General features: G+C 53.0%; 1 protein-coding gene across 3 annotated transcripts in view; it reads left to right on the top strand.

Moving 5' to 3' along the window:
- Positions 1 to 24,184, top strand: part of PLXNA2 (plexin A2) — a 137,927-nt gene that overhangs the window by 94,777 nt on the left and 18,966 nt on the right. For all 3 annotated transcript variants that reach the window (XM_085044352.1, XM_085044353.1, XM_085044354.1), the window contains exons 10-22: positions 34 to 234; positions 1,931 to 2,027; positions 2,303 to 2,496; positions 7,628 to 7,779; positions 10,947 to 11,064; positions 11,508 to 11,644; positions 14,269 to 14,436; positions 14,987 to 15,080; positions 16,228 to 16,467; positions 16,616 to 16,759; positions 17,880 to 18,114; positions 19,123 to 19,265; positions 21,081 to 21,349. In XM_085044352.1, the coding sequence (XP_084900478.1) occupies positions 34 to 234; positions 1,931 to 2,027; positions 2,303 to 2,496; positions 7,628 to 7,779; positions 10,947 to 11,064; positions 11,508 to 11,644; positions 14,269 to 14,436; positions 14,987 to 15,080; positions 16,228 to 16,467; positions 16,616 to 16,759; positions 17,880 to 18,114; positions 19,123 to 19,265; positions 21,081 to 21,349 (2,192 nt within the window). The remainder of the gene's footprint in view (positions 1 to 33; positions 235 to 1,930; positions 2,028 to 2,302; positions 2,497 to 7,627; positions 7,780 to 10,946; positions 11,065 to 11,507; positions 11,645 to 14,268; positions 14,437 to 14,986; positions 15,081 to 16,227; positions 16,468 to 16,615; positions 16,760 to 17,879; positions 18,115 to 19,122; positions 19,266 to 21,080; positions 21,350 to 24,184) is intronic.

Genomic DNA, 24,184 nt, shown 5'->3' with positions numbered 1-24,184 from the left:
CTTCACCTCCCACCTGCTCTCCTCTCCCCCCAGGACTGCCCGCAGCTCTTCCCCACGGAGGAGATCCTGATCCCGGTGGGAGAGGTGAAGCCCATCACGCTGAAGGCCAGGAACTTACCGCAGCCCCAGTCGGGCCAGAGGGGCTACGAGTGTGTGCTCAGCATCCAGGGCATCATCCACAGAGTGCCAGCCCTGCGCTTCAACAGCTCCAGCGTGCAGTGCCAGAACAGCTCGGTGAGAACTGCTCAAAAAGGGGACTCAGCCCCAAACGGCTGCGGGGAGATTGGGAAAATCTTGGAGTTGAATTAATCCTGAGTCCCAGGTGGGAGAGTGCCTGCGAGGGGTCAATCAGAGTGAGGAGATGTTTTATCTGGAGCTCCCTGGCTGCCGGTGGGGTTTAGGGAGAGAAGGGGAGGAGGAGGAGGTGATTCAGGAGGTGTTAGGCAGGCTAATTCACACTCGGGGAGATAAGGAGAATCACAGCCCCCTTATCGGGGAGCTGTCGGATTCCAGGTCACGGTGGCTGGATGAATAGAGCAGGGAAGGAGGGGAAAGGGAAAGTGCTGGGGAGAGAGCAGAGCAGGGAATCACCTGGGTGATGCTGCCCGAGGAGCAGGGGAGGAAAATCCTCCCCCCTGGGATGGAATTTAGCCTTGCCAGGACCCCAGGGCACCCCAAAGTCACCCTGGTGGGGACCTGGGGCTGCCAAAACACAGACAGCAAATGCAGGGCATCCACCCTGACCCACAGCCCACGTTTGGGTCTCCTGTGTCCCTTCACACCTGAGGGACAAGCAGGGACAAGCGTGGCACCTCCTCTTCTCACCATGTGCTCGGAAAGGGCCCTGGGCAAACAGGGCACAGTCAGTTTGTTTTAGGCAGCAGAACAGGGTCCACTTGAATATTCAGTGCAGATGGTCTTAAATTGTTAATGAAGTTTTGAATTTTTAAAAATTTTACTGGATATTTATACACCACTGGCCGTCTTTGGGCCTTGCAGCTGGGTGGATAATAAATGTATTAATAGTATATAGTACTTTTCCTATCCAGAGTGATTTATAGGCATTAGAGAAGCACTTTTATTGCTGTTAGGCTGATAGGAAGTGGTGGGGGAGGATGTAAGGGCCATTCTGGACTCACAGCTTCTTGCTTCACATGAAATGAGTGAAACCCAGGCAAGGTGAAGCAGTACAGTCAAATGTGAGTTAAAACTGCACAGCTCCTGCCCAGGGACAGGCAGAGCAGTCTGCCCTGCTTTCATCACCCTTCCCTCAGCCCAGAGAGGATGGCAATGCTCGCTCACCTTTTAAAGTCTTTCTAGCAGCTCTTGGTTGCCCTAAAGAGAGCACCAGAGTGAGGCCCCACCAGTGCTGGGTGTGATAATGGGAATTACAGCACACACTGGGAATTCAGCTGCAGCATCCAGATCCACTCAGCCACAGCCCCAGGATGTGCACAAGAAGGGGAATAATTCAAGGCAGTGCTATCCTAGAGCAGGGGCTGGGGCTCTGCACCAGCTATTTTTGCTCAGCTGTTGCTAATCCACCAGCACAGCTCTGCAGAGGGATTTTGGGTCTTCCAGTCACACTGGGGTGCCCAAACTGGGTGAGAAATAGCCTGGAGGCAGCAGTCCCAGTCTGGTTAACTAGAGGGGCTGTACTGGTAAGCCAGAGACTGAGTGACAAGAACAACCACTGCAAGTGGAATAATTAATCTATTACCTCTCACAAGGACTAGATCTGATTTAATTATCTCTTCCCGGTGAGGAGAAGGGACTCACAGCAGAACCCTGGAGATGAAGTGTAGAAGTGTGGTTACTCAGGTACCAGCACTTGTTTTTAAGCAGAGAATAATGATGTTTTCTTTCAAAAAACTTCCTTTGTCTGTCAGTGTCATCTCCCCAGGCATTTAACTCTGGATTTCCCCTGCAGTACCTCTATGATGGGATGGACATCAGCAACTTGGCAGTGGACTTTGCTGTGGTTTGGAACGGGAACTTCGTCATTGACAACCCGGAGAATCTGAAAGGTAAATGTGCTTGGATTGGCTTGGGGCCATGGGTGGAGGGGGGCTGGAGATGGGCTGTGGGGCAGAGACATTGTGGGTCACCCTGAGGATGGAGCAGCTCCCTGCACTGCTGGTGCAGCTCTCTGAGCCCCACTGACACAGCCTTGGCTTTGGAATCCACCAAAACAAAAAAGACCAAAGGTTTGAAGAAACCAAAGCTGGCTTGGCAGCCAAGCCCAGGAGCAGGAAATCCCATGGGAATCCCCCAATGCTGACAGTCCCCTCTCTCCCCGCAGTGCACCTGTACAAGTGCGCGGCGCAGCGCGAGAGCTGCGGGCTGTGCCTCAAGGCCGACCCCAAGTTCGAGTGCGGCTGGTGCAGCGGCGAGGCCAAGTGCACCCTGCGGCCTCACTGCGGCTCCCCCGGCGCCCAGCCCTGGCTCGACTGGTCCAGCCGCAACGTCAAGTGCTCCAACCCGCGCATCACCGAGGTGAGGCTGCTCCCCGACCCCTGTCCTGCCACAGCCGCGCTCTGTGCTGTCCAAAAACCCACCCAGCCCGAGAAACAGGGATAAAACACCCTGGGATTTTCTGGGAAACCGCTGGCACGTGGCCAGGTGTGCAGCTGTGCCACCCATGCTGTGCCACTCGCCAGCCATGCCACTCACCAGCAGTGCCACCCGCACTGTGCCACTCACCAACTGTGCCACCCACCAGCCGTGCCACCCCCAGCAGGGTGACCGCCACGGACTGCTGCGGGAATGCTAATTAAACCAGGGATCTAATTAGTCTGGAGTTGATGCGTCTGATATTTCTGTTCAGCCCGCTGAGGGATGTAAAATGTGTCCCAGGAGTATTTTTGGCAGTAAAACTGCACTCGCTCTGTTAACGCTGCTATGAGGAGTGACGCTCTTACCAGGTGGGAATGAAGGGAGATTTGGGTTTTTCAGTTAATTAAATCCCCCAAAAAGTTTCCTTTGCCCTGGGTGTGTACCCACACTCAGAGAGGGTGTAAGAGTGTTGGATTAAAGTCTCCTGTTGTGCTGGTGCTCTTGGCAGGGCTGCTCAGCACCCAAAATCTGCCAGCTGAATCAGAACCCAAGTCAGTGTGGAAGTTTCCTCTTAAATTAAATTAGTTCTTACTCTGGTTTAACTAAACTGGCTCAGATCCCATGGGAAGGAGGCATCAACCTCCTTTTCATGGAGGAGAGGCTGCTGCTGTACCAGGGCTGGGTGGGGCTGGCTGGAGGAGGATGCTGCTGAGGAGGGTCCATCCATCCTTGGGGACATTGCCAGATTTTTGGTATTTCTGCCTTAATCCTTCTGCCTACCGATGTTAGACCTTCGCTGGTGTTTCTCTTGCTCAGGCAGGGTGGAGCTGATGAGGAGCAGAGGAGGTGCTGGGGCTGGTGGTGCAGAGATGGAGAAGCATTAAAAAGGGTTGGAAGCCTCTGGTTGGTTGGTTGGTTTGGTTTCCAAGTCACAGCTGTCCTACCAAGACATAAAATGAGGCTTAAAGCCTTGCCTGGACATTCCCCTTGCCCTGCCAGTGGGCAGAACCCAAACTTTTCTTGCCCTAGTGCTGCTCTGCTGCACAAGGCAATGCTGCAAGAAACAAAACAGCCTCTACTGAGACTTGCTTCCCCATAAACCATGCAGAAAGTTGTCAAGTCAAAGAAATCTTGGAATTATTTATCTGCCCCTCCTTGAGCTAAGCAGAGAAGGGGAAAAAAACTCTGCTGCAGCCACCAAGTGACTTGCATGTGAGCAGTGCCAGGCTGGCTCTGGCAGCTGGCTGCAGGCAGGGCACTGCCACCAAGTGTTTTATCACTGTCCAACTTGAAAGCAATACTTTTGGGCTCTGTCCAAGGAGAAAAGAGCAGAGCTCTGCTGTTAGAGATTTCTTGACTCCATAGCCAGGTCTGTGTCTCAGCCCTCAGAGGGAGATTGTGGAGGAGACCATGAGACCTTTGCAGCTTTCATTGCTGTTGGTCCTTTCCCAGCACTGGAGTTTTCTCAGGATTTTGGGTACCATTTTGCACTGCCCAGTGCTGCAGGGCTGTAAATTGGGGAGGACACCCTGCCCTGCTGGGACTGACCTGCCCAGAGCTGGCAGTGGTGACAAATCCTCCATCCCTTGGGCACCAGCAGTGACAGTCTGGACTAGGGAGCAGGATTTGGTCTCATTCTGGAGCTCACATTGCAGCCTGGATTACCCAGACTAAAAGAGCCTTTAATGTGGGCTGTTTTCCACTCTTTTTGCTTCATCTGGCCAGGTCCACTCTTTGTGACAAGCCTGAGGTCAAGGGCCTTGCTCCCAGGGACCAGTGCCTTCGGGGGATGCATAAATAAGAAGAGATTGTGCTTTAATAGTTATAAAAGTAAATGAGCAGTGGGGTATTTATAATCCTTTCACCAAGTGAGAGGTCCAGCCCTCCCCAGCAGTGTCCCCTCGGCAGCTTCAAACTTCCACCCGCTCTGTGGCCTTAGCAATAAATAAATAAAAATCAGTTTTCTGGCGAACAAGCGGCGCTCTGATCTCCTATTCATTTATTTGCAGGCCTCATTAATATAACATCAGCGCAACAAACAGCTGAAGGGAGGGCAGTGTCAGGCTGAATAATGGAGTTGCTCTGCTGAGATAACAATTAGGTTCTGAATGTGCCATCAGCTGAGGCAGAGACAAGGAGGGATCATGCCGGGATGACAATGCTCATGTGCTGCTTCCCCGCTGGGCTCATCAGCTGGGATCCAGGGCTTAGAGCAGGAGGGGGAAAAGACAAAGAGGATGAAGGTGGATGAGGCTGGGGAGGGAGCAGGGGTTGTGCTGTGGGTTGGGTGCTCTCCCTGCACCCGAACAGATGCCAAGGGCTGCTGGGCAGGGCGTGTGGCTTCCCTGCAGCTCCGCAGGGAGAGCCCAGCAGCTCCCAGCCAGCCCCAGCCTGAGCTCTGCCTGGCTCCTCACAGAATCCTTCTGCAGGCGAAATGTTGCTGCATGTCAGAAATGCTGAGTGATTCCAGCAGCAGGACATGACAGTGAGAACATTTATCCCTTGTTGTTGTAGCCATGTCTGCTGAACACTGTGGAAGGAGAGGGTTCTGGCACTGGGGTGGGACTCCTGGAGCCCTGGGATTCCTTGGAATCCAAACTTGGGAATTCCTTGGATTCCAGCTTTGGGGATCCTTGGATCCCAACCTTGGGGATGAATCCCTTGGATTCCAACCTTAGTGATTCCTACCCTGATTTCAAGGCAGAAGCAGCAACAAGAGAAATCCCTGGAGTATCTGCATCCCTTCCGGGAGCAAGGACAGGGTGACCAGCTCCTGCCACCATCACCCTCATCCCTGTACCAAACCCTTTTGAGGAATAATCCAGCACTGGACACCTGGAGAAATCCTTCCCAGGATTCTTACAGGGGCTGGATTGGGATTTGTCTCATGCAGTGGGGAAGGTGACCTGCTTGGAATAATTCTGCTTCCCACACCCTGCTCAGATCTCAGTGACTTTCAAGCTGTTTAGCAAACAACCTGAAGAACTTCCAGCAGAGGTGCAGATTCCTAATCAGCAAATGTCCAATTCCTGGTAATGGCTTTGGTTTTCTTCAGCTGCCCTTTGCAGGTCCTTTTCATCCTCCACAGAGCTCTAAGTGAAAAGCCAGTCTAGCAAAGTGATTTTCTTGAAATTGGGGAACATTTCTTGCTAATCCCGTCTGTCTCGGATCAGAAATCTGGACTGTCACCAGGCAGCCCTGCAGCCTGGGCAGCTCCCAGCACAGCCCAGCTGGGATTAAGGCAGAGCACAGGCTGGCTGTGCTGGAGGTTCCTCATCCTCACCCCAGCGAGAAGCCCAGGGATGCTGCTTGGAGGGTCCCCAGCTCTGGGTGCACAGGGACCTTTAAGACTTATCTTCTTTCTGCGATTTTGACTGAATCTCTCCAGCTGTAATTAATTGAATGCATCTGTTCTAACCCTGGGGCTGCTTTATGGCACAGTTACTTCAAAACTGTTCAATTAGTGGCCACTAAAATCTAGGTCGAGTGGAGCTCCATATTGGGGATTTTCCAGGTCAGGACATTTTTAAAATACAGCATCAGCTCGGCTTTGTTCGGGGAGGCTGCTTGGCCCCGCTGGTTCTGCTCAGGTCAGGAAGTGGCAAACGGTGACTTCTTTTTCTTTGAGCAGTGATGAGACAACGAGCCCGGCGGAGTAAGTGCTCCAGTAAATGCATTTTAACATCATCCCGAGCTGCAAAGGACAGTTGTAACTGTCAAGTGCGTGAAGTGCCAAGTTCAGGTGATTCCCAAGCAGTGATGTAAACATTACCAGGCCTGCAGGACTCAGTGTAACACAATCCAGCTTGGTTTTGCAGTGGCTTTATGGGCACGTCGAGCTTCCCAAGCTAAATGATACAAGACAGGCCATGGTGTGAGTTACAGGGAACAGCAGCACAACAGGCAGAGTGTGGTGAATAAATTAAAAACCTCCATCAGGCAGTGGAGGGGAGAGGGAGGTGGGAATTAAAGGACATGTGGAGGGAGGAGGGGGTGGCTTGGTGGCTCTGCTGGGTGCATGGAGCTGGAATAACCTCAGCATGTGTGGCAGAAAATGGACAGGATGGCCAGGGAAGGGATGGAGTTGGAACAGGATGGCCAGGGAGGGGATAGAGTCACCCTGGAATTGTTCAGAAACCAAGTGGACTTGGGTTAATGGGGATGGTGGGATTCTGTCTGGATGTTGTTTCAGAGATGTTTTGGGGAACTTGGAACAGCAGAAGTGATGGGGACTGGGGTATCCCACAAGGGCTGCTATGGGACAGGCTATTGGGACATGTCCTCGTGTTTGGCCACCTTCCTCACTCTTAAGAAGGTGCAGAAAAAACAGCAATCCATCTGGAAGCAGTAAGGAAAAGGTTCTGAAGAGCTCAAGTTTTTGTGCCAAAAACAAGGGTGGAACAAAGAAGCGTAAACAAGATTTATCCATTAAATTAATTAAATTGCATTATTATGGATCGTGTTTATTTATTAATAACAGCTGCAGCACGGGGAAGATTAGAAACTCACCCAAGAGCAACAACAGAGCGGTGGCAGATTCAGGATAACTGTCTGAGAGTCCTGGGTCCAAATTTTGTGACTATGCATTATTGAAATTTATACTCCTAATTGAAGAGGAGATTGTTCTTAATGCAAGTCCAGGGAAGCAGGGATGATTATGGCTGAGGCCATAAACAGGCAGCTTGAAAGCACACACCTCACCCTTTAACATTTTTAAGTCATTTGAGGTGCCAAGTCACTAATAAAATGTGACATTAACATTCAGAGAACAGCCAAGGCAGAAGGTAAAGTTCTCCCAAGCACCAGGCTGCTCCTGGAAGGTGACTTACCCTCTTCTGGATATAGGAACTAGGAGCCAGGCTTATCCTTCTGGAAGGATTTCTGGGGAATGGCATTTCCCACTCCTCTTGGAGTCCTCTCTGGGAGCACAGATGGATTTCAGCTTCCTTGGGCTTCTCCAGACATCCAGAAGAGCCACGAGGGGGTGGCACTGGCTGGGTTTGGCAGCAGGAGCAGGAGGAGGTGGCAGCACTGATGTCACCTCAGCTTCCCTGTGTTCTCTTCCCTGCAGATCCTGACGGTGTCGGGGCCACCAGAAGGAGGGACAAGGGTGACCATCCGTGGTGTCAACCTGGGACTGGACTTCTCGGAGATTGCCCAGGGGGTGCAGGTGGCTGGAGTGCCCTGCACGCCCCTGCCTGAGCACTACGTCGTGGCTGAGCAGTGAGTGACCCCTCTGAGTGACCCCTCTGAGTGACCCCTCTGAGTGACCCCTCAGCATCCCCACCAGCAGTGTCCACCCCCAGAGCCTCCTCCCCGACCTCCAGCTGAGGTTCAGGAGGCCAAAAACTCACCCAGAGCCCAGGCACCAATGTCCCCCATGCCAGCCTGCAGGAAGGGCTCTGGAGGTGGACACTGGAGAGAGATTCCTGCACATTCCTGCACATTCCTGCACATTCCTGCACATTCCTGCACATTCCTGCACGTTCCTGCACATTCCTGCACATTCCTGCACATTCCTGCACATTCCCACACGCTGGACTCTCTCTGCAGGGGGGTTAGCAGCCCTTTAAGCTTTCATTAAACGTTCTGTTTCCTTCCACGCCGCGGTTCCTGCTTGGCTAAGCACCTTTCCTGATGAGCACCTTGCTGCTGCTGCTGCCTCCTCCGTGCTCCCCGTGCTCCCCATCCCACTTGGAATTCCGCCGGCGCCGCCGGCTGCGCGCAGCCATTTGTTAGGCGGGCAAGGCGCTGACAGCCCCTTAATCCGAGTGGGCTCCACTGGAGTCAATTCATTTGTTTCACTAAGAAAAATGTCAGCCAAAAATTAGAAAATAGGCCTGTAACAGGGGATGGGTGAATAAAGCCCACACGTGGCAGACGCTCCTCTCCTGCCTAGGGGGCTGGGCTGGGTGGTGCTGAGGGATGTTGGGGACCAGAAAGGTGTCCTGTGCAGTAGGACTGAGAGTGTGGAGGTGGCCAAGACCCTATGAATGGTTCCAGCAGCACAGAGCTGCCCCAGCCTCGGGCAGCTGACAGGAGTTGTCCTCTGCTGGGGAAATGCATTTGGTGGCTCCCACTCAGAGCCCAGCACAGTGCCAGGAATGTCACCAGCAGCACATGGTGGTGCTGGTTTGGGGTTTGTCCATTCCTTCAGTTCCTTTCCCCATCTGTGAGACAGAAGTGGCATTGCTAACCCCTCTGGAGCAGCAGGGTGGGTGCAGAGTGCCAGGGAATTTGGGATCCCTGTGTTCCTGCAGGAACTATGGCATCAATACCCCATCACTGCGAGCAGTTTGGGCTGTTCTGCTGAGCAGTACTTTGTTATATTTTATTTTCCCAATAAAGGATGGAAGATTATGAAATTATCCCCCTTTGATGGTATGAAACCCTGATTTTATAATCATGACTCTAATTACGGCTCTTGAGCTTTCAAAGTTTGTTAACATCATTAAAACATTTACCCTGGGCAGATAACAGCAAGCGTTAGCATGAGAGCTGCCTTTTAAAGATGAATACAGATAAAAGGACCCTCTTAAGGGTTCTGTGGGCAGACTGAATTCCAAGACTGTAATGACTCTGCCATATGCTCCAGCCCCACAATCTATCAGCCAGCAATTAGGTTAATGTTGGTGAAAGGGCCACTTAGCCCGGCAATCAGCACCCCACAGCTCTGCCGAATGCATCATTTTGTAACAAGGTACCTGCTGGGGGCTGGGATTTGGGCAGGGATCAGGCCAGGTGTGCCAGGTCACTCGTGCCCATCCCACACCCCACCCTGCCCGGGCTGAGCAGCAGCTGCTGCTTCTCTGGCAAAGGGTTGAGAATTTGGTGTTTCCTCGTGGGAGAGAACCTCCCCTGTCTTCTGCTGCCCGCCGGTGTCAGCAATCTCCTGCCAGGCTCTGGTTGCCCCCAAGCTCAGAGCAGTGGCCTCCTGTCCCCTGCCAGTCTGCAGGAGGAGGAGGAGGAGGGAGAAGTGAAGGAATAACAGGCAGAGAGGTGCAGGGGCGATGTCTGGTTGAAAGGCAGAGCGAGCAGCACGTGGCAGAGGAAGGCACGGAGCTGAGATGCTTCAATCCCTGCTCTCCAAAGGCAGCGTCTCTCTAGGCAACCCCTTTTGATGTGCAGCAATGAGGACGTGCACGCTCCAGCTCTTTACCAGCATGTATGTATTTCATCAGGCCTCCTGGCATCACCTGTGCAGGCGAGCTGCAGCTTCTTTCTTCCTTTAGTCTTTGTGTTTTATTTTATTTTATTTTATTTGCAGTGGAATTTAATGCTGCTGAAGGCGGCTGGAGCGCTGCCTCCCCAAATTGGAGCCTTTTATGTCTTTGTGTGTGATAGGCAGAGGAAGGAGTGCTCCCTTTGCCTTCAGCCTCAGCAGGCAGAGGCTGCTCTGGCTCTTCTCTGCTCTCATTCCCAGGGTCAGACCCAGCAGGTTCCTCCATCGAGGCTGTAACTGCACCTCCTGCCTCAGGCAGCTCACTCCTACCCTCAGCTTTTCATCCCTGAGGCAAATTACCCATCTCAGGTTTCCAGTCCTGAGGCAAGTTGCTCCCTCCCTCAGGTTTCCAGTCTGGGGCAGTTCCTCCCACCCTCAGCTTCCCAGTGCCTGAGGGATGCTCTCTAATTCATCTCTCCATCCTAGCTGTGGCAGCAAGCAGCATCCATCCCTCTCAGGTCCATCTGGAGAGCCCTGCCAGCTGATGCCTGTCTGAAAACCTCCCTCAGACCTGCTGGCACGACTGGCATCCGCTTGATCCTGTCCCCAGCTGGTGTCACTCATCCCCCGTGCCCTGGGATTTTGGGGTTGTACGTCCACAGTGATCAGCTGTGGTTAACCCCATCAGCTCTCCCTGTCCCTGCATCTCTCCCAGCCTCAAGATGTGCCCACAGGGCTGAGCTGGACCACACCAGGAGCATGAGGACAAGCTCCTGTGACCACCATGGGTGTGTTTGTCACAGCCAGCCTTGTCCCCCAGCAGAAGCTGCTCTCCAGGGCTGTCTCTATCATCCCCCAGCAGGTTTTTCTCCAGTTTTGATTAACTGGGAGTCTGCAGTGTGAGCTGTTCCCTTAATGAACTCATCTGTTACTCTGAGGACTTCGCACTCACTTTGCTACTGGCTAATATATTGCCATTAGTGCTCTGCTTTGCTCTGGAGTTTACAGCTTGTAATAATTATGTCTAATTTTGATTTTTTTTTCCTTTAAATTACTACATGGGGTAAAAATAGACTCAGTAATTAACTTCTTCCAAAGAGGCAGATATCAAAGTTAAAGAGGAGGGGGGAGGGAAAGGAGAAATAAAGGCAGGCAGGCCTGCGAGGAGCTGTGCAGGGCACTGCTGGCACCTCCTGCCAAAGCTTCCCTGCGGCATTTCTGCTTCCAGGATCGTCTGTGAAATGGGGCAGGCACTTCCAGGGATCAGCTCCGGCCCAGTGCTCCTGTGCATCGGAGAGTGCAAGCCCGAGTTCACGGCCAAGTCGGCGCAGCAGTACATGTTTGTGGTGAGTGTCCTGCTGGGGACAGCACGTGTGTCCCACGGGAGCTGAGCGTGCCACATGGAGGGGGTTCAGCTCCAGAAGACAATCCCGGAATTGCCACTTTTTTTCTGGTGTTTTCCCCCTGGTGTGGCACAATTTTTGGTGGCTTAGTCCACAAGCCCAGCCTGCTGGGTTGAGAGCTCACCTTGGGAATAAATCAGGGCTCCAGCAGCATTTGGGGTCAGCTTTGCACCTCCAAAACAGTGATTATGGAATGGTTTGGGTTGGAAGGGATCCTTAAAGACCCAATTCAACCCCTGCCCTGGGCAGGGACACCTTCCACTGTCCCAGATTTCCCCAAGCCCTGCCCAACCTGGCCTTGGTGGCACTCGGGGACAGTTGTTCTCTGCCCAGAGCAGCTCCCTGGCTGCAGCAGCAGCACTGAGCTTGTCCTCTCCTCTCTGCAGACTCCAGCTGTGAGTTTCCTGAGCCCCAGCCGTGGCCCTGAGTCAGGAGGGACCATGGTGACCATCTCTGGCCACTACCTCGGGGCTGGCAGCCGCGTCTCCGTGCTCCTGGGGAACCAGACCTGCGAGTTCCACGAGTAAGAGACCAGCAGAGCTCCTGCAGCACATCCTGCTCCTGTCCCAGCACGGATCTGCTGCAGCTGAGCATGCAAAAATCCATCTGGGAACCCCTAAGGCTCCCATTCCCTCTTTTATTGCATGAAACCATTGTCCCTTTTATTGTGATGGAGGCTTGCATGGCAAGGGAGGGATTCATTGGTGTCAGTGCTGTTCATTGTTTCATTTTAATGCTGTTCCAATGGTAACTGATCCGAAAATCTCAGAAAAGCACCACTGGGATGGAAATGTGCTTATATTGGTCACCAGTACCTGCCCCCAGCGTGGCTGGCCTGAAGAATATGGAATATTTATTAGAAATATCTCCTTTCTCTTTTTGCAGACCTGCATTGCTTTTATTGCAGCCACTGCTGCAAGTGCCTTGACCTCCTAAAAATGGTTTGGGATCCTCAGGGCAGAGCAAAGCAAGGGTCTGCTCACACCTCCTCTTGAGGAACTTGCACAGCCATCAATCTCTGCTGGGATTTCGATGGCAAATTTGCTTTTTCCCCAGCAGTGTAAACACGGAGTTGACATTTGCAGGGTTTAATGGGTTTTCTTGGGGCTTAGGTAGAAAAAGAGACGTGTGGTTTACATCTGTGTGCATCAGTACACAGCCCTGCCCTGCCCACCCTGCTGGCAGTGGGTGGCAACCTGAAATCCAAAGGGATTCTGCATCTCAGATCCTCGCTCAGGCTTCCCAGGGGAACCGAGGAAGTTTCTGGGAAAGCAAAGATCCCTGGAGGTGAATTTCTCATCCAAAAGCCTGAGAGGTTCTTGGATATGGGAGCTGTGGGTGTTCAGGCATGGGAGCACATTGGGTTTTCAGCAGTGCTCACTCTGCATCCATCCCAGGATGGTGCTTGGGGAGGTCAGGGCACTCCGAAACCTCCCAGTGCACCTCAGTTCTCCAGGTGTTCAGCAGTGTAACCAATCCATCAACATTTCCTCCCATATCCAAAACAAAGATGCCAAATTGCTCCCTCAGAGGCACCCAGGGAACAGCATCACCTCCAGCAGAAGGGTAGGATCAGCCCTGGAATATCATCCCTTAAATACCTGACCCTACTCAGGCAGCCTGCAGCTCCTGACCTGCAGAGCCTGGAAGATCTCTGGATTCCCTGGATGTTTTAATTGCAGCAGGAAGCAGAGACTTGACCAAGGCGAGAGCAGTGAGTGAGCAGCTCCATCCCTCACGTGGGGCTTGCTGTGCACTTGGTTTGCCTTGCACTGTTTTGAGGCAATGAACTCCAATTGTACTCGAGGGTGTGGGGGAGCCTGATGAGATGAAGCAGCTCCTAATGAGATTCCCTCTAATTACAGCTTCCCCCATTCTCCCCTCTCTGATCGGAGGAGTGGGTAGATTCACCATGACGACATAATAATAGCACAGAAAGCTAATTAGCTGATCACAGGGAGCCGGGAGCTGCTCTGCCAGCAGCCCTGCGTCACTCTGCAGCTCGTGCCAGGGCTGGGCAGGGACAGCAGGGTCTGGGGTGGGCAGCAGCAGAGCAGGGAGCCCAACAGGCAGAGTTGGGAACACTGTGGTACCTGCTGATCCATGCCCTCCTGAATGCCCATACTCCTTAGGGAGGGCAGGGAGTGTGCAAGGACCCCGAAAAGGGACCCCACCTTGTCCCCTGCCAGGCACAGACTCAGAGCTTTGCTGGGAGCAGAGCAGGGACACTGCTGCCCTTGAGCCTCAGCCACTCAGACCCCTCCACAGCCTCTGAGGGTGGTGAGGGTGGTGAAGGTTGCCCATTCAGGAGTGCCAGGTTTTGATTAAAGTGCCAGCCTGGCAATGAGGTGCTGCAGACCTGCCTGCCCTCTCCCCACGGAAAGAACACTGACTTTTCAGCGAGCTGGGGGCAGGTTTGAGCAGGAAGGACAACCACGGGTGGCTGTGCAGGAGCACTGGCCTGCCAGGGACGTCCCTCCAGCACTTTTTGTAGGATCAGTGTCCAAGGAATCTCCCATCTCTGCTCTGGATGCTCAGATCTCATTCCCTTTCTCCATCCCTCCACCCACCGGCGCCTTTGTGCTCTGGCAGTGCTCACTGCGCCGCTGCCTCGACCTCCTCCGGGGCTCTGGTGGCAGCAGATGGTCTGTTGTGTCCAGCCAGGCAGCGCCGAGCCGAGGTCACCCCGCTCTGATGGGGACACAAAGCCCAAGGCAGCGGTGCCGGAGCCGTCGCCCCTCGCAGGCGGGGGCTGCACGGGGCCATTATGCTGCTCACAAGAGCCTCGTGTGTGCACTGGGCTGGGGAGGGGAAGAATTTGGCTTTTCACTGAGCCGATGCATCCCATTGAAAAGGCAGCCATCTGTTTTCACACGCCCAGCAGAAGGCAGAGGGTTCAGGGGGATGCGGGAGCTGCAGTTTGGCACAAAGAGGGATTCAGGGAGGCTGCGCTGCTCTCCCGGTGGGCAGAGCTCCGTGCAGAGCTCCCGTGCCAAACCCTCCTGCCCATCTCAGGAGCTCCCCAGGTGTCAGTCTGGGGCTGGCTGATGGCTCAGCCCTTCACAGAGCTACCCAAGACAGGACAAAGGCCGTTTCCTGCCCCTACACCACCACTCCATTAACATTTCCCATTTCCCTCTTGTGCAGGCGATCCATGAACGAGATTGTTTGTGTGTCAGCACCCTCAGCCCATGGCCTGGGGGCTGTTCATGTCTCTGTCAGCGTGGACCGGGCTCAGCTGGAGAGGACTTTGCTGTTCGAGTACATCGATGACCCCAAGGTGCAGCACATCGAGCCCGAGTGGAGCATTGCCAGGTGACAACTCTGACAGCCCCTGCTGGGCTCTGCCCTGCCCTGCCCTGCCCTGCCCGGGGCTCCTCAGCACACATTTGGGCCAAAAGAGGGGCTCTTTGGACCCTGGGCTGGTCAGGGCTGGGCATTCCTGGGGTCTGCATTTGCCAGAACTCAGCTCTGGGGTTACCAGGGTGGTTGTGTTACCCAGGCAGTGACAGCAGAGCCTGCACTGGGCTGGGAGCACAGCTACAGCCCAGATCTGCTGCAGAAGGACACAACTGCTCCTCAAAGGCTCCTTCTTGTAGGCCTGGAATACAGCAAATCCAGCAGCCACCAAGAAAACTAAAAGCTGATATTAATCAAAATGTGGTTATCCCAGAGTTATTGTGAGGAACAGGATGACTGCTGCTGTCACATCAGGGGGACACTGCCACTGCTGAGAACCCCGGGCCGTGCTCATCCTCTCACCCTAACCCCAATGGATATTGTCCCCGGGGCTGAGCTCCCCAGCACTGTGGGGCTCTGTGCAAACCCCACCCCACTGATCAGACCTCTCCTGGCTCTCCCACAGCGGCCACACACCCCTGACTGTCACTGGCTCCAACCTGGACGTGATCCAGGAGCCCAGGATCCGCGTCAAGTACAACGGCAAGGAGTTTGTCAACGTGAGTAGCTGCTGCTGGCTGGAGAATCCTCCTGCATCCCCTCCTGGGTGGTGCCAGTGCTGCCTGCATGGGGAGGTTTGCCACAGCCAAAGCTGCTCTGGGGGTATTTCCCTGCTTCCTCCCAAACTGGGGGCACTGGGAAGAGGGAATTTGACACATAAAAATGACAAATTACCTTCTTTCCCTATCTATATTCTTTCAGTCCATGAGTGAGAAACTGAGATGAAGCCCCAGCTAAATGGGGACCAAGCAATGCTCTTGCGTGCTGCAAGAATTGTACCTCCAGGACCTCAGAAATTATTCTGATCGAGTAAAACTGAAATATATTGTTTCCATGCAGTGATCTTTGTGACTGAATCTGTATTATCTTGGAAAGGGCAAATCACTTAGCGGTCTTTTCCTATTCCTTTTCTCCCCCTCAAGACCTTTTTCATCTGAGCTCTTTTTAAAAAGACATCTAATTTTGTTGCTAGCACTTGCAGTTATAGTGCTACAAAAATAATTCTGAAGACACAAAATTGAGTGAAATTAAATCTTTCACTTATGGAGGGAGGCCAAATGGTTGGGCTCTTGCTGCTTTACAAGGCAAGAGTCCCATAAATCAGCGATTTCCCTGCTTTGAGGGCTGGAGGAGCTGTGGGTGTCCTCAGCCCCGCAGGAGATGACCTTCATGTTCCCTCCTGCCCACCAGTGTCAGATGATCCATTCCCTTCCCTCGCTGGCATTTGGGAATTGCCTCTAATCACCCATTTGCAGCAGGGAACAGGTATTCCCTGTGGGTCTGTTTCAGAGCTAGAGAGGAGGAAAGTGGAAAGAAAAGGGAGAAAAATAAAGAAAAAGGAATAAGGGCTGCTGTGCAAGCCTTTAGCTCCGCTGAAATGTGGCTCATTTGGAGCTCGCCCTCCATTTCTCCCCCAGTGCCTTCGTGCTGGCTGGAGGAGAAGGAAATTACCCCAAACCAGGGCTGTAATGCCTCATGGAATCAGTAAGGTTGGAAAAGACCTTTAAGATCACGGAGCATCAAGCTTGGATTAAATATTTCCAGCTAAGCATGAATCTGCTGGACATTCCAGCCATCAGAGCATCACTGTCCAGCTCAGGGCAGAGCTTTCCCTGCTGCCCCTCTGAAGGCATTTCCTTCCCCCAGGTGTGCAAGGTGGTCAATGCCACAGCCCTGGCCTGCCTGGCTCCCCCGCTGACCGCCGAGTACCGGCCAGGCCTGGACGCCGTGGAGCGGCCGGACGAGTTCGGCTTCATCTTCAACAACGTCCAGTCCCTGCTGGTCTACAACGACACCAAGTTCATCTACTACCCCAACCCCACGTTTGAGATGCTGAGCTCCACAGGCGTGCTGGAGCAGAAGCCAGGCTCACCCATCATCCTGAAGGTAAGGAGAGCCTCGCTCAGCCCGTGGGGAGAGCAGCAAAAATCCCAGAGAGAGTGGGGAGAATGGGGTCACTGAACAGAGCTCTGTTCCCCTGGGAGCTGGAGGAATGTGCTGCATCTTTGCCGGTGTTGTGTCCCCGTGTCCCCAGGGCAGGAACCTGTGCCCGCCGGCCCCGGGAGGAGCCAAGCTCAACTACACGGTGCTGATCGGGGAGACGCCCTGCGCTGTCACCGTGTCCGAGACACAGCTGCTGTGTGAGCCCCCCAACCTCACCGGGCAGCACAAAGTGATGGTGAGTGATGGCCACAGGTCTCATCACACTCCCCTCCCTCTCTCCTTCCCATCCTTTCTCCTCCTTCTCTAACCCCCCAGCTCGCTTGGATGCTGAACACAATCCCTAGTGCAAGATTTTAGATTTTATGGATGTCTAATTGGAAGTTTATAATATTGATGGGCTTTAGCATGGAGAAACTTTGTCCTTCCCTGATAGTCACTCCCTTCCAGAAGGAAAAATGCCCTTCAGAGCCTTCTAGAAGGAACAAATCTTTCTGGCAGTGCCTTTGGCACTGAGTGCCATCCTCTCTCCGGATGAAGCTGAGACCATTCCCAGTGTTCTCCCTCCTGGAGGGATTTAATCAGCCCACGGAGCCAGACCTGATCTGCCAAGCGGATGGAAAGGTTTTGCCTTTTCCCGAGGCAGGAGCCAGGAACATCTGAACCCTGGAGTGGTTGGATCAGCAGCCTCATCCAGGATAGCAGTCAGTGCCTTCCTCTGCTCTGGGTTTGGGCATCACCACTTGCTCTGCTCCTGTTGCAGACCAAACCCAGCTGCTGAATTGAGCAGAGCCCAAATGAGATTGTAATTGTGATTTATTTCCCTTGAAGTTCAGCATCCAAAGCATATTCAGATTATCACAGTGTGACTCCCAGAAGCGCAGCCTGGCTGAGAGCTGCTCACATCTGTGGCCAGGGCACATCCAAGAAAAGCCTGTCCTGGTGTTAACTCCAGCCTGTTTGCTCCACAGTTTTCACTCAGGGTTTTCTCTCCCCTCTTCTGCTCTGCCCTTGCATTCACTCTGGTTTCTTGTCAGTGGAGTGATCAGGGCCTTGTTAATGTCCACGGCTTACGAAAAGGAGTTGAAAGCTTATAAAATGCAAGTCAAATGGAGCCATCAGATAGTAAGAACACAGCCCAGATAGCGAAGGGCTGGCACATTTATCATCACTTGAAGCCTCCCTGTGTTCTCACCAGCAGCCCCATGTGTGTCTGAAGGCAACTGGAGTTTCACATTCCCAAGCAGAGGTGGTTCAGTGCTTCCCAAGGGATCTGCACAGTCCCTGGGGTTGGCAGGACGGGGTTTGGCACTGACAGACACCCCAAAACTGCTGCTGACCTGAGCTGTGCCCTGCAGGTGCGTGTTGGGGGAGTCATCTTCTCTCCTGGCTCGGTGAGCATCGTCTCGGACAGCCTGCTGACCCTGCCAGCCATCGTCAGCATCGCGGCCGGCGGCTCCCTGCTCCTCATCATCGTCATCATCGTCCTCATCGCCTACAAGCGCAAGTCCCGCGAGAATGACCTCACCCTCAAGAGGCTGCAGATGCAGATGGACAACCTGGAGTCCCGGGTGGCCCTGGAGTGCAAGGAGGGTCGGTACTGCCAAGGACTGGGTGCTCTCTGGGGTCCCAGTTCTCCCAGTGCTGCAGGGTTTGCAGCAGGGAGATGGGTAGGAGCCTCTTGGGGTCTGCAGGGGTGTCCCTTTGGGTTTTTAGGGGTGTCCCATGGGGTTGGCAATGGTGTCCCATGGGGTTTTTAGGGGTGCCCCATGGGGTTTCCAGGGGTGTCCCGTGGGGTTGGCAATGGTGTCCACATGGACAAGTCCATGCAAGGAGGCAGCTGAGCCCCCCTCACCCCACAGGTGAGGTGCTTTTGGGGTGTGCTGCTCTTGTTTCCTACATCCTTCCACCTGGAAAGGGCCTTAATCAATCAAAATAAAATAAAACTGCAATTTCATAGTGGAGAGAGAGAGAGAGTTGCATTGGTTTTGTTCAGCTGATTTCAAGGATAGCCTTGAAAGCACAGGACAAAAATTGAGATATATTCAGGGGAAAGCACAGATTGGGTTTGGCAGAGCCCAGCTGGGGTACAGAGGCCTCCCTGAGCCAGCGTGTCACACTTTGGAGAGGGAACACGAGGAGACACATCCAGCTGTAGAACACGGCGTTATGAGAGGAAGAATAAATCCCTTCCTGACCCCTGCAGCAGCTTGGATTTGATCTGCATCAGATTTGATTATCTTGGCAACTGTTGATAGAGGAGGAGAGCAAGAAGAAAGGAAAATAGGGGAGGCACCAAGTTATGGAAATAGATCCTTGTTTCTGCAAGCAGCCTTTAAAGGTGTTCGAGGTGTGTGTGCACAGGTGTGAACTGCATACAAATGAAGCACAGCTTTGTTCTCATCTCTGCTCTAAGCAGTGCTGCTCTCCCTCCCTGGGCTGCTCAGACTCTCCAAGGCTGTCTGAGCTCCTCAGAATCCTTCCCCAGGCTGACCCATCCTGCCCTGCCTAGCGGAGAGCAGGCAACCACCCCTCCCCAAAACCTCCTCCCCAAGCCTGCTGGAGCTCAGCTCTCCCTGCCCTGTTCTCTCCCCCCTCCAGCCTTTGCAGAGCTGCAGACAGACATCAACGAGCTGACCAGCGACCTGGACCGCTCGGGGATCCCCTACCTGGACTATCGCACCTACGCCATGAGGGTGCTCTTCCCGGGCATCGAGGATCACCCCGTGCTGCGGGAGCTGGAGGTAAATAATTCACCTCTGCTCCAGCTCTCCACGTTCCCCTGAGCCCTCAGGGAAGCCAGCAGGAAGCTCTGCAGCACCTTTATGGCTCCATAGCAAAGCTTATGGGGTGCCCTGGGGTCAGCAGGCTGAGCCCCGAGTTCATTTGAACTCCGAGCCTGGAGTTTTATCTCCTCCCACGTTGCCGGATTCCTGTCGGTTTCTCCTCCCCGGTGTTGGTTTATTTTTATTTTATGGGGGTTTATATTGCTGTAGGGCAGCAGCAGAGCAGGGCAGAGCAGTTATGGTGTGCTTTAAAGTCCTCCTGAGTCAGCTCAGGGTGCAGGGGATGGTTGAGTGGCCGGAGCATCCTGCAGGAGCATCCTGCTGCTGTTCCCGTGCATGTCCACAGGAGGGCAAGGGGAATGCCCAGGCATTCCAGCCTCTGAGCAAGCGCTTCCTTCTCCCTGGTTTTCCCACCAGCATGTGTAAAAATATATAAAAGGTTTTCACTGAGGATACGGAGGAATTGGGAATGTACAGGGGTCCATCAGAGCACCTGGATTCCTTTTCCAGACAGGCACTTCCCACCTTTAATGCATCCCTTTGGATCCTTTTCCTCACCACCAGCACCAAGCAGTCGCTGTGGTGTCACTAAAACAGAAGCAGCCTCTCCCAGCCCAATCCTGCTCCGAGTTTCCCAGCTCCATGCATTATGTTTGCTGTTGGAGTTGCCAAAGAAGCTGATGCTCCAGCAAACAAATATGAATGCTTTTTGTTTTACTCATGAAAAACAGAATTGCAGAAGTGATAAATGTGTTGCCAATTACACAGTTGCTTAATTATGTAACGTTAGTAAAACCAATACATAACTCTCCAAGATGTTTGGTAAAGAGTTGCTTGGTGCAGTTCATCATTTTCACTTGTAATGAATTACTTGAATCCGCAACTGGCTGAAAGCCTCAATTAATTTTTTACACTTGGCCCATAATAAAGCAATAGTCTAAATTAGTATTTAATTTACTTACAAGAGTGTCACTTTTTGTGCAGAACAAGCAGAACTGGGTGTCATTTCTGGGGCCGTTAGCCTCCAAGCTGCTGCTTTATGGCGTGCAGAGTGCAGCTCCCAGCAAGGGTTGAGGGGAGCTGTGCTGGGGGGACAGGGAGGGGGAGGTTTGCTCAGGATGGAGCAGAAACCACATCCAGGGATGCTGAGGCCCTGCAAGGTGGGTGCTGGCTTGGACAGCAAGGGTTAAACCATCCTGGTGCCCCCAGCGTGAGAGGGACATGGAACTGCTGGAGCAAGTCCAGAGGAGGCCAGGAAGCCATTCAAGGGGCTGGAGCAGGCTGGTAGAGTTGGGAATGTTCAGCCTGGAGAGGGGAAGGTTGTGTGGAGACCTCACAACACCTTCCAGGGTCTGCAGGGGTGACAGGAGAGCTGGACAGGGACACTTCATCAGGAACTGCAGTGACAGGACAAGGGGGAAAGGCTTCGTACTGAAAGACAGAGGTTTAGATGGGATATTGGGAAGCAATTGTTCCCTGTGAGGGTGGGCAGGGGCTGGGATGGAATTCCCAGAGAAGCTGTGGCTACCCCTGAATTCCTGGAAGTGTCCAAGGCCAGGCTGGACAGGACTTGGAGCAGCCTGAGACAATGGAAAGTGTCCCTGCCATAGCAGGGGTGGGATGAGATGATTTTTAATGTCCTTTCCCACCCAAACCATTCCCTGATCCTGTGATTTCCCCAGCACTGCCTGGGTGACCCCAGGGCAATGCAGCTCTGCCCTCCTGTCCCTTGTCCCCCACGCCACAGCTGACAGCCCTGCTCTCCCCCTGCAGGTCCAGGGGAATGGGCAGCAGAGCGTGGAGAAGGCCCTGAAGCTCTTTGCCCAGCTGATCAACAACAAGGTGTTCCTGCTGACCTTCATCCGCACGCTGGAGCTGCAGCGCAGCTTCTCCATGCGCGACCGCGGCAACGTGGCATCACTGATCATGACAGGGCTGCAGGGCAAGCTGGAATATGCCACTGATGTCCTCAAGCAGCTGCTCTCTGACCTCATCGAGAAGAACCTGGAGAACAAGAACCACCCCAAGCTGCTCCTGCGCAGGTGAGGGTGGGGATGAGGAGGGGATGGGGCCAGGGGTTGGCACAGCCACCCAGGCAGGAGGGGTTTCTTCATGGGAAGGGTTGGAAGGGCTGTCCAGGGAGGTGGGGGAGTGTTGAGTTCATTCCCCAGCTATGGTGCTAATGAGCAACACTGAGACCCCAGGCAGGTGCAAAGGAGAGCAATTTATTGGGGAAAAACCATCTTTTAAGCAGTTAACTGGTTATCAGTTCACATAACTTTAAGGCACAACAAGCCCAAGTCAACCAACCACCAAACACCACGAGGTGGACGCGCCAATGTCACACAGCAATCTCTCAGGTTCTCATGTTCCCCTATTCCAGTTGAATCAATCCATCACAGGTTGTGCTTGATGATTTTAGAGGTCTTTTCCAACCTAAGTAATTCCAGGACTCTGTGAGCTGAGGGCTCTGTGGGTGCTGGGGTTGGAAGAGAATTGCTGCTCTCCATGGAGGTTTCCCATGCATTTCCTCAGCTGTCTCCAGGATGTGGGGTTAGCCCTGCTCTGGGAGTTCACAGGTCTCAAAGCAGATCCTGCAGCTCTGCCTGGAGAGCAGCATTTGTGTGCCACAGCTGGGCAAGGAGCTCAAGGATGGATTGAGCAACTCACCCAAGACAGTGCTGGGAAGGGGCAGAAAGGAAAAAGAAAAAAAGGAAAAAAAGAGCATTAATTTTGGGGCAGATCAGCAGGCATGAGGAAAAGGCTCCCCCTGTTCTCCACATCCTCGGGGGTCCTGCAGAGCCTGGCCTTGGCCAGTGCTGCCCCTCGGCAGTGCTGAGGCTCTGCTGGCACCTCACTGGAGCGAGGGGAGGATTTCACAGCTCCAGGAACATTTCAGGGGTGCCTCCAGCCACAATGAATATACTTGACAGGAAATTGCTTTAAATCTGGCTGTGTTTGCGGAGGCAATAACTCATCTCGGCGAAGGAAGCCGTCTTAATTTCCCCCGTGGTTTGACGAGTCGCTGGGAAGGCATCTTCTGCCTCAGCCATCAATAATGACTTTTCCTGGCGCTCCAAAAAACACAGGGATGGCGATAAAAGCTGTGCCCCCTCCTCCCTGCAGCACCCAGCAAGGAGTCAGGGCTGTCTGTCCTGCTCTGGGATTTACCCATTTCACAGGCAGCTTGGATCTTCCCAGGGATGGAGCATCCTCCACCCCTCTGGGCAGTCTGGGACAGTGTTTCACCACCCTTATCACAAAAATTCCTGCTTTATTCTAGTCTGCATCTACTCCTTTTTAATTTAAAAGCTTTACTCCTTGTCCTGATACTCCAGGTCCTATTAAAGCTCAGGCTGGAGCCTTGTCCCACCCCTGTTCCCCAGTGCTGGTGTCCAAATCAGCCCAGCCTGGAATGCCTCACCCTGACTTAATAAGGAGTGATCAGCCATGAAGCGAAACACTGTTTTTTAAAACGTTTTGAGCTCTCTGGTGGCAGCAGTTGATAACTGACACTCAGTTCTTTCCCTCTTTCTTCCTCATTTCCCCCTCTCTCTTTCTTCCACGGCTGCCCCTCGCGGGAGACAGCAAGAAAGTTGACGTTAAATCAAACAGCTGCTCTGGTTGCTGGCAACAGCAGTTTGGAGACCTACATAGAGCAGGGAAAATTAATAAAATACATATTTATTTTTTGGGTTCTCTCAGCTCGTTTTGTTTAGGTTTGTTTTCTTGCCGGTGCCTCAGGACACCAGCAGAGCAGCCAAGGCTCTGGCGTCAGGCTCCTCTGGAAAATCATCTCTGGATCGTGCTGTGCCCTCCTTCTGTGGTCAACGTGAGAAGGGTTTTCTCCAAGCCTAGGGATTCTCTTCTGCCCTGGTGATCTCCAGGAGCTAATTTTTTTATTTTTGGAGCAGGTCTTTAGCAGCAGACAGAGGCTGGGCAGGCAGAGTTCCCCATTCCCTAGGCAGATGCTCCATGAAGTCATTCCCAGCAGCAGGGAGGCTCTGAGCAGCTCTTCTCTCCCAACCAGCACAGCACAGTGAGGATAAACTCAATATTGAGCCCAGGACTGGGGCATTGCAAATCCCTCATGGTCATGCTGTGCTGGGATGAGAATCAGTGCTGGGAGCTTGGAGAATGGCATTGGACAGGGATGCTCTGAGGTGTTTGTTTGTGCTGCTCTGTTTGGCTGATCAGGTATTTCTGATAAGGAAATAAAAGGGAAGACCCAGGCCTGGACTATCCCATTCCATTCTCCCATGCAAAATACCCCAACTTCTCTGTCACCCCACATTTCAGTTCTTTTTCCAGAGCTTTCTCTTTTTCATGAGCAGCTCACAGGAACAGGACACAGCACTGCTTCACTGGCAGGGATAACCGGGAGACTTGCTAATTCTTCATTTAATATTCTATTAACAAAGTAGTTTATTAAATTAATATTCCCCCTGGAGTCCTGAATGTATTATTTTCTGAGTTTTTCATCGATTCTGTGGTTTGTGTCACTGCCTCTCCATTTTCCAGGGCTGTCTGGAAGGCTGTTGGTTCTTCTCCTCTTTAACTGGGTGCCTGAAATATTTCAAACAGGAGAACGATGTGTGTGTCAATTTGTAGGATGAATTTTTAGGCAGTTAATCAATTTAGGCTTAAATTCTTTGGGGATCTGCAGACATTTTCACAAATTCCTGGCAGATGTTGCCATCCTGGGAGATGATGGATGATGTGACCTCAGGTCTGTTGGCAGACTGGTGTCAGTTTTTGTTTGCTGAAATCTCTGGCTCCTGTTTATTCTTGATCTGCTTGGCTTTGGAATCAAGCCCTGTGCTCCTCTAGTGTGTGCTTTTAATTCCAAGCATTTGGGGTGCTGTGGGGATTCACAG

This window comes from Lichenostomus cassidix, unplaced genomic scaffold, assembly GCF_008360975.1.
Source record: "Lichenostomus cassidix isolate B80296 unplaced genomic scaffold, HeHo_3.0 unassigened_scaffold_chr26, whole genome shotgun sequence".
Lineage (NCBI taxonomy): Eukaryota > Metazoa > Chordata > Aves > Passeriformes > Meliphagidae > Lichenostomus > Lichenostomus cassidix.
This window is presented reverse-complemented; position numbering and strand designations above follow the sequence as displayed.